The following is a 13,719-nucleotide window of genomic DNA, read 5'->3' as shown; positions in this document are numbered from 1 at the left end:
TAGCAAATCATCTGATTTGATCATATATTATCAGCTTTGGCATAAAAATCCAACTAAATATCCTGTTTGCGAAATGTGTGACGTTAAAAAAAAAAGGATAGAAATTGATGGGTTAAGCACATTTAATATCTTTGTAAACTTTTTATGAAGCTTTAAAAAAAACAGTTCACAGTTTTAGATAATGTGCAAATATAGTTTTAAAAAAAAATGCCTACTATAGCATGATTGTTAAATATCCAAGAATATTTACTGATACCAAGCATGCTCACTGTGCATCTAAAAATGTAGTTATTCCCTACACAAATGTATATACTATAGCAGAATATCCAACTATACTTTACAATTGTCTAATTTGCACAGTGATATAAAATAGACTTATTGTATAATGGGAAGACTAAAATGCAAAGATCAGTAACCCATAGGAACTAATTGAACTTTACTGGACACATACTTAAAATGAAATTGAATTGGTTGCTTTCAGGTACAGATCTTTACACTTCAGAATCACTTGAATGTTTGCTGTATGCATGTTTTACAAATAAGGTGATTCCCAATGAGAGACAGAGACAAATTTCGGCATATTTAGCATGTACCATGGCCTTGGAGTGCTAGAGGCAGCGCATGGCCATGCGCACATCATATTGCTGACTGTCTGCACAACATTTCTGTGCATAATATGTTCCAAACTGCCTACCGTTCTACCAGGGTTATCTGACTTGGTCTGTATTGTTCTTATCCCTGCTAAGCCTTTGCATTTTTTTTACAGTGAATAGTGAACAGTCCAACACATTTGACTTAACCTTTTATGAGAGGAATATGAGATTATCCTTTGCTGACTTCCCTCTAAAATTCTAGTTGCCTGGTGGCTATTATGCTAAAGAACAGTCATATTTAATGATCAATATGCCTACTTACTATTAAAAACAGACATAAACAACAGTTTAAAAACTTCTAAAAAATGTTATGATTTCAAAAGAGGAGCTTCAGTCAATTGTGCCAAAATTACAAATTAGAGCCGCTGACATTTATTAGAAACATTCATCTGTCCAAGGATCCAGTGTCACCCTCACCTGGGGCCAGATTCACGTAGAATCGCGGCGGCGTAACGTATCGTGGATACGTTACACTGCCGCAAGTTTTCATCGCAAGTGCCTGATTCACAAAGCACTTGCGAGAAAACTTACGCCGGCGGCCTCCGGCGTAAGCCCGCGTAATTCAAATGGGCGTGTGGCATTTAAATTATATGAATAAGTCGCATAGTTAGGAAGACCCTAAAACAGAGATACGACGGCGTATCAGGAGATACGCCGTCGTATCTCTTTTGTGAATCTGGGCAATGGTTCTTTACCAGTCTTTGGGGCCCAGGAGCCAGCGTGGTAACTGTTAGCAACCAGCCATGACTCCTTGCAACTTCATAGCTGTCTTCCCACTGTGCATGCGAAAGCCATAATGTGCTTTGTGAATGGTCCCATCGCATTCTGGGACCTGTGACGTGTCCCAGAAGATTGAGGTCAGGGAATGGGGGGGACCTCCAGTGGATCTGCTGCAGCAATCCGATCAGAAGTCGGAGCAGGTACCTATAAAAACCATGAACCCCCCCCCCCAAAAAAAAAAATATGTATTCCAAATGTGGCAGAGGAGGGGAAGGAGGAGGAAGAGCAGAATTCTCCCTTTTGGGTGAAGTTTTTTTTTTTTTTTACAAACCTGGCATTTCAAATTAAATAAATTCTGTTACATCTGTTAGAAAGTAAGCACCAGCACAAGTAAACCTTTAATGTGTCATAATATGTGTAAAATTCCAAAGTTCAATGCATCCAATTTTAAGGATACATCATATAATCATTATACACTAACCTTGCATGTATAAATTTCAATAGTACACATACGGTCAATGCTGACGACTCCTCCATGTACAGGAAATGTCTCTGATCTCGTCACACTGTCTGGAAAAACACCCATTAATTTGGATGTTTAGAACCAAAGAGCTCATGCTAAAAATAAGATGTCAACCATATTCCATTTTATTTATAAAATGATGTGATAAAATCAGATATTTGCTCTTGCCCTATGCTCATGGTATGCACATTTAAAGTCTGTCTATCCAAGCTTTGACTGCAATGAATCTGGGCTTTGAAGCAAAGTGGAATTCTTTACAGCTGCTTACTTGGGAATATTGGCTAATGCAAGTGAATAAGGGGAAGAGGAGGTGGGGGGTTCTGTTCACTCAATCAGCTATATACTGTACACAGCAGTTGGATCGTCACATAGGGTTCTATTAACCCAGGAGAGTGCAGAAAGATTCTAAATGTCTCTCTACATAAGCCCGGATAAGCTGTAAAATAAAATGTTTTTTTTTTTTTGTTTTTTTTCAAATTTAAATAGGGTTGCTTTAAAGTGCACCTGTACTTTGCAGATACATTAACAAGCAACAGGTTTACTTTATCGTATCTCTCCTCAGCAGTATATACTTACCATCCTTTCATTCATGCGCTGGGAGCTCCAGTTGCTGCCTTCTCTCTGCCTTTGCCTGACAGGAGTGACTGCAGCATTACTCCTGTCAGCAGGGCATTTTATTTGGAGTGCTGAGATACCTGGTATCACCACTTTCAGTACTAGCCCTGTGCTCTCGCTGTCACTTCTTGTAAACACAGGAGCTGGCTCCCTGTGCCGGCGTCTGTGTTTACAAGTGACAGCATGCCTCAAGTAACAGTGCAGAAGCAGCAGCTTTCAGTGACACCGCCAATTCAGGGGCACATTTTCTTTTCAGTGATAACACCAATGCAGGGACATTTTTTCCTTTTGGTGATACCACTAACTCTGGGAAATTTTTTCCTTTCAGTGACACCACCAACGCAGGGATGTTTTTTCTTTTGCCACTGTTAGCCCCTTATTTTTGCACCAGTTTTAAACTTTTTGCTGGAACTATTTCATTCCATGCTACGACCATGGCAAATATTTTGGCGCTTGCCACTATTGATCCCGCCCCCTTCTCCACTCAACCAGGGGAAAGGTGGGGGCTGCAGTTTCTCATTTTTGCCTTGGGCACTGGTTGGCTTTGTCCTGGTTTTCTGTCAGAATAGTGAACCCATCATATTAGGTAACAGAAGTGATGTTTCGTCAGCTGCGCATGCTTTCCACTGCTCTGATGGGTTCGCTATTCTGAAAGAAAAGTGGAAGTGGACATCTTGCTACACCCAGCTACGTCTCGAATCTCAGTGTAATTTTAGCAATAAAGTGAGCGTATATAGATACATATAGTATATTGACACCTGTGATGCTGTTTGGATGTTTCATTTTGAAAGCCTAAAGGTTTAGCGCGGAGCAGTGCGGGGTGTGCCAACATGACCTCTGCCACCTTCCTATTGCTGGTGTTCAGCTTCTTTCAAAATGTAACATCAAAACAGCATTACAGATGTCAATATACTATATTTATTTATATATGCTCACTTTATTGCAAAAATTACTCTGATATTCAAGACACATGTGTAGTAAGATGTCCCGGCTTCTGACTGCAGGTGTTCTGTCAGATTAGCAAACCTGGTAGCGGTGGAACGCATGCGCAGCTGACGGAATGTCACTTACGTTACCTAATCTGATGTGTTTGCTATTCTGACAGAAAACCAGCACTGCACAGAGGGGTTGATTTACTAAAGGAATAGTACATGTTAAATTTACATAGTGAATTTTTATATACTGTAGCTTAGTGAATGAGGTAAAGCTAAGTGAAAATTCACTATATAAACAAGGACAATTAAAATAAAGGAAAGGAAAGGAGTTTTTGCATGCACATGATTGGATGATTGAAATTAGCACAACTTCACCCTGTTCACTAAGCTAAGTGAAAATTGTATTTGCAAATGAAAATTAGCTTTAAAAAACACATTTTTTGTAAACATGACACTGGCTTTCCTGGTCATGTAAAGAAGTAAAACAAAGGGGTTTATTGACTTATGGCAATACAGTGATGAGAGAATTGGTATGCCGCGTACACATGATCATTTTTCGGCATGAACAAAAACAACGTTTTTCGGCATGTAGAAAAAATGAAGTTTTTCCAACTTCATCATTAAAACGATGTTGCCCACACACCATAGTTTTTTAAAAATGCTCTAGCAAAGCGCAGTGACGTACAACACGTACGACGGCACTATAAAGGGGAAGTTCCATGCGGATGATGCCACCCTTGGGGCTGCTTTAGCTGATTCCGTGTTAGTAAAAGACGATTTGCGCTTTTCTGTCTGTTACAGCGTGATGAATGTGCTTACTCCATTATGAACGGTAGTTTTACTAGAATGAGCGCTCTCCCATCTCATAACTTGCTTCTGAGCATGCGCAGGTTTTTAACGTCGTTTTAGACCACACACGATCATTTTTTACAACCCGAAAAACGACATAGTTTAAAACGTTGTTAAAAAATGCAGCATGCTCAAAAAAGAATTGTTTTTCAGAAGCCGAAAAATTATGTGAAGCCCACACACGATCATTTTAAATGACATTTTTTTTAAAACAACGCTTTTTTCATGCCGAAAAATTATCGTGTGTACGCGGCATAAGGCTTACATTTGAACTTCACAGACTAGCAGCTATAACTCATCATCCTTCTAATAAAGTACATGGTCTTAATGATTTCTATGGTTATGAATATTAAATATATTATTGGTGAGCTAATAAATAACTGTGCAAATAATGTAAACTGGACAATGGGAATATTTTTTCGTTTTTATATGTTAAAATAATGTCACATCTTTGTACACATTTTACTCTTTATGAGGTGATTCATGTGCAGTTAAAACCAATCTGTGCCAGTGTGTCCCATATGCAAAGCCAACTCTTTTCTTCTCAGTGACATAATCGAGAATGCTTTATGGTATAATGGGAAAAATAAGTGGGTGGGTAATGGGAATCCATGTATCAGTTTTATAGGACTTGTCAACAAGCTCTCTCCTGTGGTTTATGTGTTTGGTAAGTATTTGAGATTGTCTTAAAACATGCTGTTAAATGATCTCCCCTATCAGGCAGAATTTTAATTTCCTGGAGAAATATATAGTTCCAGAACCTAGGGGTTTAAAAATGCAGTTCTTAGACTTGACAGGTAGGTTTGATACCCTCATGTTTCTCATTTCTTGTGATTTCACAACTCTTTGAAACTCTTTAAATATCTGTGAATTAAACAACATCTTATGCCATGTCCACAAGAGGCTTGGAGTTTTTTTTCATTATTTGCATGGATTTATGGGGTGTTTGAGATCTGTGATTCCTGAGGATGTTCAGTGGTAGAAGATAAAAGCCAATCAGTTGAGTGAATCTCCCCAGGAGAAGATAGGAAGATGCTCCACAGCTGTATTGCATTATATTCAAGAGAGAAATATTGTGTATGACCACATATTTTAAAATTAATAAAAATACATAAAGTGCTAACCAGTAGTATCCAGCTGCACATGTTAATATCCTTATGGCCATTAGACAACTGTCCTGTCAGCAGAACATGTTTATGTGAAACCCATAATTCCAGACCAAATAGGACATATTACTACACACAAGAGAGGCCATTCCACATTTGTGTTGTGTGGACTCCTACTGAAAATGTACCCATTGCTGTTCTACAGCATATATTTCCATCATAGAGCAGATGTTTCCATTACCTGTTTCTAACCTCTCTCTTCTTTCTCTTCCTCTGAAAGGTTCCCTTTCCCTGAATTATACATTAGTACTGTTATATAAATATTACTGCTCCATTGGGTTTATAATAATTTATAGATGATGTGTGCTGGTAGGCTTGATATGCCAAGACAGCATTTTAATAATCACAGTTGGAATTTAGCCTTCATCTATAATTTGGTTGCCTAGGTATTAAGTGAAGGATTCTCGGCTTATACAGAGACAACATTTTGATAATGCTATATTTTTGTTCATGATCAGAGAGAGACACAGAAACATAAATGTGCCTTTTTTAATAGACATGCATAGTTTGACTTGCACTACTGATTTTTTATTAAACCGTCCTTCTAATAACCGCTGGCATCGTTGTGGCTGCCCAGGCTGAATAGAGAGGTGTAGCCAATGCCCCAATTATTTTATATGGTCATTGTCTACATCAGTGGTGCTCAACGTCAATTTCCGACGGAATTCCATCATAGTAAAATAGAACATGTTCTCTATGTAAACTCTGATGGAATTCATCGGAAATTCTGATGGGGCATACACACGGTTGGAATTTTGGATGGAAAAAGTCCGTCTGACTTTTTCCATCTGAAATTCCGATTGTGTGTACGGGGCTTAACAGGCCAGATTTTAAGTATTACCTTGGGGAGATGCAGACTAGAATACTGCAATCACTGAGCAGCAAATTATGTCACCTGTGATGTATTTCAGTTATCTTGCCAACCTGGCCTGTTAGTGGGTCCTGAGGACAGGGTTGATGACCACTGGTCTACATAAACATGGGCAATAAGATGCAGGATTGGATTAAGTGACTGATTAAAAATACCTTGGTTGGCATCCACATCAGATAGGGGGCTCGTTTAAAGGAAACATATAAGTCAATAGGACCGCAGCACTAAATTGTTGAATTCTGCTGCTTTCTCTACTGCTCTCATATGCAATGGAGTTGATTTACTTAAACTGGAGAGTGCAAAATATGGTGTAGCTCTGCATGATAGCTAATCAGCTTCTAACTTCAGCTTGTTCAATTAAGCTTTGAAAAAAAAAATGGAACTTGACTGGTCTCTATGCAGAGCTACACTAGATTTTGCCCTCTGCAGTTTTAGTAAATCAACCCCAACCGATAGTTTTATAGTTTCTTTGTGGTTTATTTGGCAGATACATTTGATGAAACACGTATTAAGAAAAAATACGTGTTTATTCACAGCTAACAAACTTACATTTGGCTGAAAGTAAAAGAGCTCTTGCATGTAAATGGGGCGACAGTGGAGTCCTCCCGACGCGTTTCGTGGTCAAAAGCACATCGTCTGGGGTCTTTTACTTCCAGCCAAATGTAAGTTTGTTAGCTGTGAATAAACACGTATTTTTTCTTTTATACGGAGTTACGCTATGTGGCCACTTCTCTTTATTTTTCTCTATGCACCACTAACACACTGAGCCAATTGGTTTTGGGATACCAACATCAGTATAGCTTCCGGCTTACTCCTGGGGACCTATTCCATATAAGGACCTACCCACCAGTTGGACCTACGCTTCCTGCCAAGGATTGCTGTTTGACAATCGTCATATAAAGCCTTGACTGACCTCTTTTGGCATATGCCACCAGTGGTCAACAAGTTCCGGTAAGCCTGCACTTTTTCCGGTGATGGGATTGTCACGTTAAAGGAGTCACGCTTTTTCTATTTATTCACCTTTTCACTTGAATGACTTGTGGATGTTGATGAACTTTGCTACATACCTCGGATCATCACACTTAGGAGTTTTTGTTGGACTTTGTTTTTATGTTTGATACCACCCTAGGTGCATCAGTTCACGTGCCAGTTGGCACTGTTGTCACCCCTCGCTACAGAGGAATCTCACATATTTCCAGCGCTAAAGCACCTGAAAACAGTGTGAAAGGGGTCTTAGAGAAGTAGTGAACTTTGCAATTGGTGCCATTTGTTTGGTTTACATATACAGCGTTTACTGTCCATAACTGGTTTGCAGTGCAATATAAAAGAAGCAAATTAAGAATATTTTTGACAAATATGGAAAATAGATAAAAAAAAAAACAATTCTTACTTTATATTTGTATTCATAAGATCCATAATGCTATTAAAAATGTTTCAAAAACCTGTAACACTTACAAGGTTTTATATATATGGTTATTTCAAAATCACAAGTTTTCACTTTCTGTGACAGTCAACTTCCTCCGGACCCTTGTGAGCCCAAAACGGTACTTGGGGGGGAAAAAAACTACCAGGAAAGCCATAGGTTCCACAATCAATTTTTAATTAATCAGACTGATTTTTTTCAGTACATAAAAATAACCACATTTTCTGTGTTTATTTTTTTTGTTTGTTTTGCAGGTAGTCGAGAAGCAGCATTTGTCTATGCAATTTCCTATGCTGGTGTTGTTTTTGCCATTACTAGAGCTTGCAGCCAAGGTGAACTGAAATCCTGCAGCTGTGATCCAAAAAAACGGGGGCGATCCAAAGACAAAAAAGGAGACTTTGACTGGGGAGGATGTAGTGACAACATTGATTTTGGAATTGAATTTGCCAAGGACTTTGTGGATGCCAAGGAAAGAAAAGTAAGGGATGCTCGAGCCTTGATGAATTTGCACAATAACCGCGTTGGAAGGATGGTGAGTCCCTCTAAATCTTTATATTATGTTTTTGTGAATATTATTTTCCCTAAATAAACAGTGATCAGGAATGTTTCACAAAGTCGATAAATCATCTTGCGTGATCAATAGTGATGAATACTCTGTTTAGCAGATTTATCTAGGAATTAAACCAAATGGCTCATCAAGCTTATAGTTTCTCTCCACTGACACCAATAAAAAATAAATATATAGAAGTACAGAACGCAACATCGCCCCTTCCCTGTTCCAGATGTGTACATGTGTCCTATTCTGGGGAAAACAGATCTAAACTTTTAAAACTAGTAACGGTGTTTGGAAAGAAACCACTGGAGGTTAAAGCAGAAATATTTTGTGCCATAAATATATTTCGATGCTGGGTAATTTATGGTCCTCTAGCTCAAGGAGAATAAACAGTTATGGTTTCAAAGGGAGTCATAAGATAACATCTAAAGAGGAGAGAGGTTATGGGAGACATAAATCTGCCAAATTTCATATGCCCATATTGTAGTTTCAGCTGCAAATTGGATATTTTAGATTCCTGGCTTGCCTAATACAATAGCATTGTCATTCATAATTTCAATAATTATTAATGGTTACCAGAGCAATCCATAGTTTAAGCTATATTTATTACTTTTTTTCAACTCACTTTGTGGAAAGAACCTTATTTTTTTTTCTTTTTGGTGCTATATGGAGTGCTTTAGTTATCTTACCAACAAGCATAAGATGACATTTCAACGCTTGGAGTCTAATGCTCTTCTAAAACATAAACATCACCCAACTATAATATGAGCGAGGTGGGGTTCACCGCTCCAGGGAAATCCCAAGTGCAATTGTGGATAAGTCCAGGTGGATGTGGGTGCTGGCAATGCACTAGGCAATGGAAAGTAGCAAAAGACGGATGGACGGACGCACACCAGAGAACTCTTGAGTTGTCTGTATTCATGGCCATGAATAAGCACTAACTAAGTGTGAAACGCATCGGCTGTTTTTGATTCCTGCTGTGTATTTGCGGTGTTTGCTTATGTTCCTTCAATAAAGACAACTCAAGAGTTCTCTGGTGTGCGGCCGTCCATCCGTCTTTTGCTACTTTCCAACTATAATATGAATCCTTAAATATTAGAGTTTCAATAAATATTCCCTATTGTGGGATAATAAATATTTAACAAAACTAATTGACAGAGGGATCAGACATATGGGAAAAAGGTAGCGTACCCATTTGTCACAGTTACTGTTTGTGTCACTGACACACTTTAGACTTACCTAGTTATTCCTACTACATTGGACAACACTGTTCCCTCAATTGACTTCTGAACAGGGAGATCTCATTCACATATTCTGTAAATGCCCCAATTTGGTCTGCTACTGGCAGGGAGTGTCTGATAGTATTAAATATGCATTTCATCTTCAATCCTCCCCTGAACCAACAAATTAGAATCTTGTACACACGGACGTTTTTTCCGATGGGAAAACTGCCCAAAAACCGCCAGACAAAAAAAGAGAACCAGCTCTCTTTTTTCCCACCAGAAAAACCGGCAGACTTTTGCCCGCGGTTTTTGGCAGTTTTCATATAGGAAAAACTGCGATGGGGCATACACATGGCCAGGATTCCCGACCAAAGCTCCATCGCAGTTTTCCTGTCAGGAAAACCTCTCGTGTAGGGGGAAAGACTGACCGAGCAGGTTCTCGGCTTTCCCCTTGGGAATTCCGATGGGAACTTTTCCTGTCGGAAATCCCGCACATGTGTACGGGGCATTAGGCATTTTGGAACTCCCAGTTGAAGACCAACACTTGGAAATAGCAGTAACTAAAGTCCTGTAACTGGCCAGAAAAATTATAGCACAACATTGGCTATCTTCCCAACTGCTCACAACATGACTTTAGATATAAAAAGCTGAGCACTATCCTGTATCTAGAAAGTTTACCCTATACCCACAGTGGTAGCTCTAAAGAATTTGGAATAGATGGGTTTGCTAATTGGTGTAAGAGAGAATAGCTTTGGAGGAATAAGCACTTGCGACTTGGAGGTCAGAATTTCAGGGGTATTTGGAGTGGGTTTATCTGTTGTGTGTACAAGCTGTTAGTGAATGCCTTAAAGGGGTGGTTCCCCCTAAAACAAAATTCTAACAATACATTCGGATGTCTGCTTACACTGCGGGTAGGCTGGCTTTTGTTTTTTTGTTTTAGTACATACCTCGATATCGCCATTTCCTCGCTTGGCGGTGGGCGTTCCTAGTTGATTGACGTTTCTCAGACGGGCGCATACTGCGCGTCACGACTTTCCGAAAGAAGCCGAACGTCGCTGCGCAAGCGCCGTATAGAGCCAATGACGTTCGGCTTCTGTCGGAAAGTCGTGACGCGCAGTATGCGCCCGTCTGAGGAACGTCAATCAACTAGGAACGCCCACCGCCAAGCGAGGAAACGGCGATATCGAGGTATGTACTAAAACAAAAAACAAAAGCCAGCCTACCCGCAGTGTAAGCAGACATCCGAATGTATTGTTATAATTTTGTTTTAGGGGGAACCACCCCTTTAATGTTCACCTTACATAAAAATGTTTACCATAAGCATATTATAACTTCTGGTTATAATTGAGGTCTTTGTATGATATCTCTGCATGTGGAAAATCAAAGTCATCATACATTTACAATATGTTCTCTATGCAGTTCTCTTTTCTTTCTGTATGGTAAATACTTTGAAAAAAAAAAAAAACTATGGGGCAAATCCACAAAGCAGATGCGCCGACTTAACTCGAGATTTCTAATTTTACTCCGTGCGTATCTTTGCGCCCGATCCTCAAAACGAAAAATCCGGTTTTTACGTCCTACTTAAAATAATTACTCTGGCGCATCCTCTGACGCAAATTACGCTAGTCACGCCGCTTTATTTGATAGGCAAAGATGCAAATGAGGGAGATAGGGCGATCCTCAAAATTAAGTGTGTGCGCCGTAGATTACGCCCTGTGCGCCGTAGATAACGCCCTGTGCGCACCTGTTAGTTTTCTGGAGCAAAATTAGACTTTATAAAAGCAGCCCTAATTTTACACCAGCCCTGTAAAGGTCTGTTGAAGCAACACGATTTCGGAAGAGCTGCCAACACTTCATTGTGACTGCCAAAATGCCTGGGCCATCAATGATAATAACGGCACTCGCCACTTTACAGGCGCAGAGAAGGAGGAGGGCACAGAGGAGGAGGAGGAGGGCACAGGAGAGGATCTACCGGCCACGCCAAGATCTCTTTGGCATGACTGCGTCTGAGGTCATTGGCCACTTCAGATTAAACCAGGAAGCCATCCTGGACTTAACCAGGATCCTGCAGGATGATCTGAACACCCCAACCCAACGATCCCATGCCCTGCCAGCTCATATTAAAGTTATGGCCACCCTGCATTTTCTGGCCACTGGGTCTTTTCAGAGAACATGTGGAGGTCTGGCTGGGATGGTACAGTCCTCGATGAGCAGGTGTGTGCACCAGGTTGTCCCTGCAATACTGAGACGCATGGGCAGTCAATTTGAAAAGCCCACCCAGGAGGACCAGCGAATGAAGAGCATGGCTGATTTCTATCAGATTGCACGATTCCCACGGACCATCGGGGCCATTGACTGTACCCATGTGGCACTACAGCCCCCCCATGATACAGAGCACCTGTTCAGGAATCGAAAAAACTGGCATTCAATCAATGTCCAGGTAATCGTGGATGCCCATGGCCTCATCTGGCATGTCTGTGCCAAATTTCCAGGTTCGTGCCATGACAGCTACATCTTTAGGCAGACCAACATAGCACGTGAATTGGAGCAGAACGTGTATGGAGACAGCTGGCTGGTTGGTGAGTGACATGTGTGTCAGGTATGTCCCCCCCCATGATGCAGACATCACATGGGGCACATGCATGACTAATATCCTCCTGTCTTTTGCCTTCCAGGTGACTCTGGATATGCCCTGGGCCCTCACATGATGACCCCATTCCGGAACCCCCAAACCCCAGGAGAGCAACGCTACAACGAGGCTCATATTCGCACCCGGGCAGTAGTGGAGCGTACTTTTGGCCTGCTGAAGTCCCGCTTCAGATGCCTGGACAAGACAGGGGGTACACTGCTGTATTCCCCAGACTTTGTGTGCCAAATAATAGGGGCTTGTTGCATTCTTCATAACTTTGCAACGAGAAGGGGACTGGAGATTAACTTGCGTGCTGACCTGACCCCCCACCCAGGCAATCCCCCCCTAGCCCACTCTACCCGGTCTACTGAGGGCACAGTAGCCAGGAGACGCCTGGCAGAAGGCATATTTTCTCAGTAAATGGCCAGAAAAAATGTCACAATGTTTTTTTTTTTTTTCCGATGCAAACGCACATGAATTATGTGACAATGTTATTATTTGTTTTCACTGCAAACGCACATGAATTATGTGACAATGAGAATGTTGCTTTGCACAGTAAACGCACATGTTTAATGACACATTGAGAATGTTTTTGTCTCTGGAAACGCACATGATTTATGTCACAATGAGAATGCATGAATGCACACCACTGTGGTCCCTAGCACAAACACATCACATGCACATCGAATTGGATTAGATCCAAGTACCCCCCCCCCTTTGGTACTTGGGAGCAGTAACGCCCCGCCACGGCTCCAATTATGTCACTGTGCATTCATACACCATTCAGGAACCTAGGATGACTTTTCCCTGGTCCTGGGGATCCCTTCTCCACCAAAACTGAGGGGGACACCCTTATTTTGTCAGGAATGCCACCCCCCCACATTCACACATCATTCACACACATAAACCAAATCATAAGTACAGTATAATAACCAAAAGTTTTAAATCAAAAAATCAAAAAAAAAAAGTACCCCTGGTATTTAAGTCCGGCGGCGAGTGCTCCGTCTAGGCTGCCCACGGGCAGGGGCACGGGCACGGGCACGGCCACCTGGAGGATCTTCACGGGGGGGGGAGCAGGGGAGGGAGTATCTTCATTGGGGGGGGGAGCAGGGGAGGGAGTATCTTCATTGGGGGGGGGAACAGGGGAGGGAGGAGCCTCCCCTGGTGTCTGACCTCCGGCTGGCCTGCCCTCCAAGGCCACTGCTATCCTGGTCAGGCAGGCAGTGATGGCAGCCGTATTGGCCTGGCCAGCCCGGGTGTTCTTCTGCACAGCCCGGGTGTTGTCCTGCACAGCCCGGGTGAGGGCAGTCACCTCCTGGCCCACGCCTGTTGTGGCGGTATGCAGGGACCACAAACAGGTGATGACACCCAATGAATTGGTGGCCACATCACTGAGTGACTCCCTCATTACATCCAGGCTGTGCTCCATCTTGGCCATAGTTTTTTTGATGTCACCCAGACTGCGGGTCTGCTTGGCATTGTCCCTCAGCAGACTGGCCGGCATATGCTCAGACCCCACCCTGGTGTCCTGGGTCGCCATCCTGCCTGCCCCTGAGGCT

At 41.7% G+C, this 13,719-nt stretch overlaps 1 protein-coding gene across 1 annotated transcript in view; it reads left to right on the top strand.

The window, feature by feature from the left end:
* WNT2B (Wnt family member 2B) overlaps positions 1 to 13,719 on the top strand; it is a 144,848-nt gene that overhangs the window by 116,239 nt on the left and 14,890 nt on the right. The window contains exon 3 of the mRNA XM_040337487.1: positions 8,010 to 8,287. Coding sequence (XP_040193421.1) covers positions 8,010 to 8,287 — 278 coding nt within the window. The remainder of the gene's footprint in view (positions 1 to 8,009; positions 8,288 to 13,719) is intronic.

This window comes from Rana temporaria, chromosome 2 (assembly GCF_905171775.1).
Source record: "Rana temporaria chromosome 2, aRanTem1.1, whole genome shotgun sequence".
Classification (NCBI taxonomy): Eukaryota; Metazoa; Chordata; class Amphibia; order Anura; family Ranidae; genus Rana; species Rana temporaria.
This window is presented reverse-complemented; position numbering and strand designations above follow the sequence as displayed.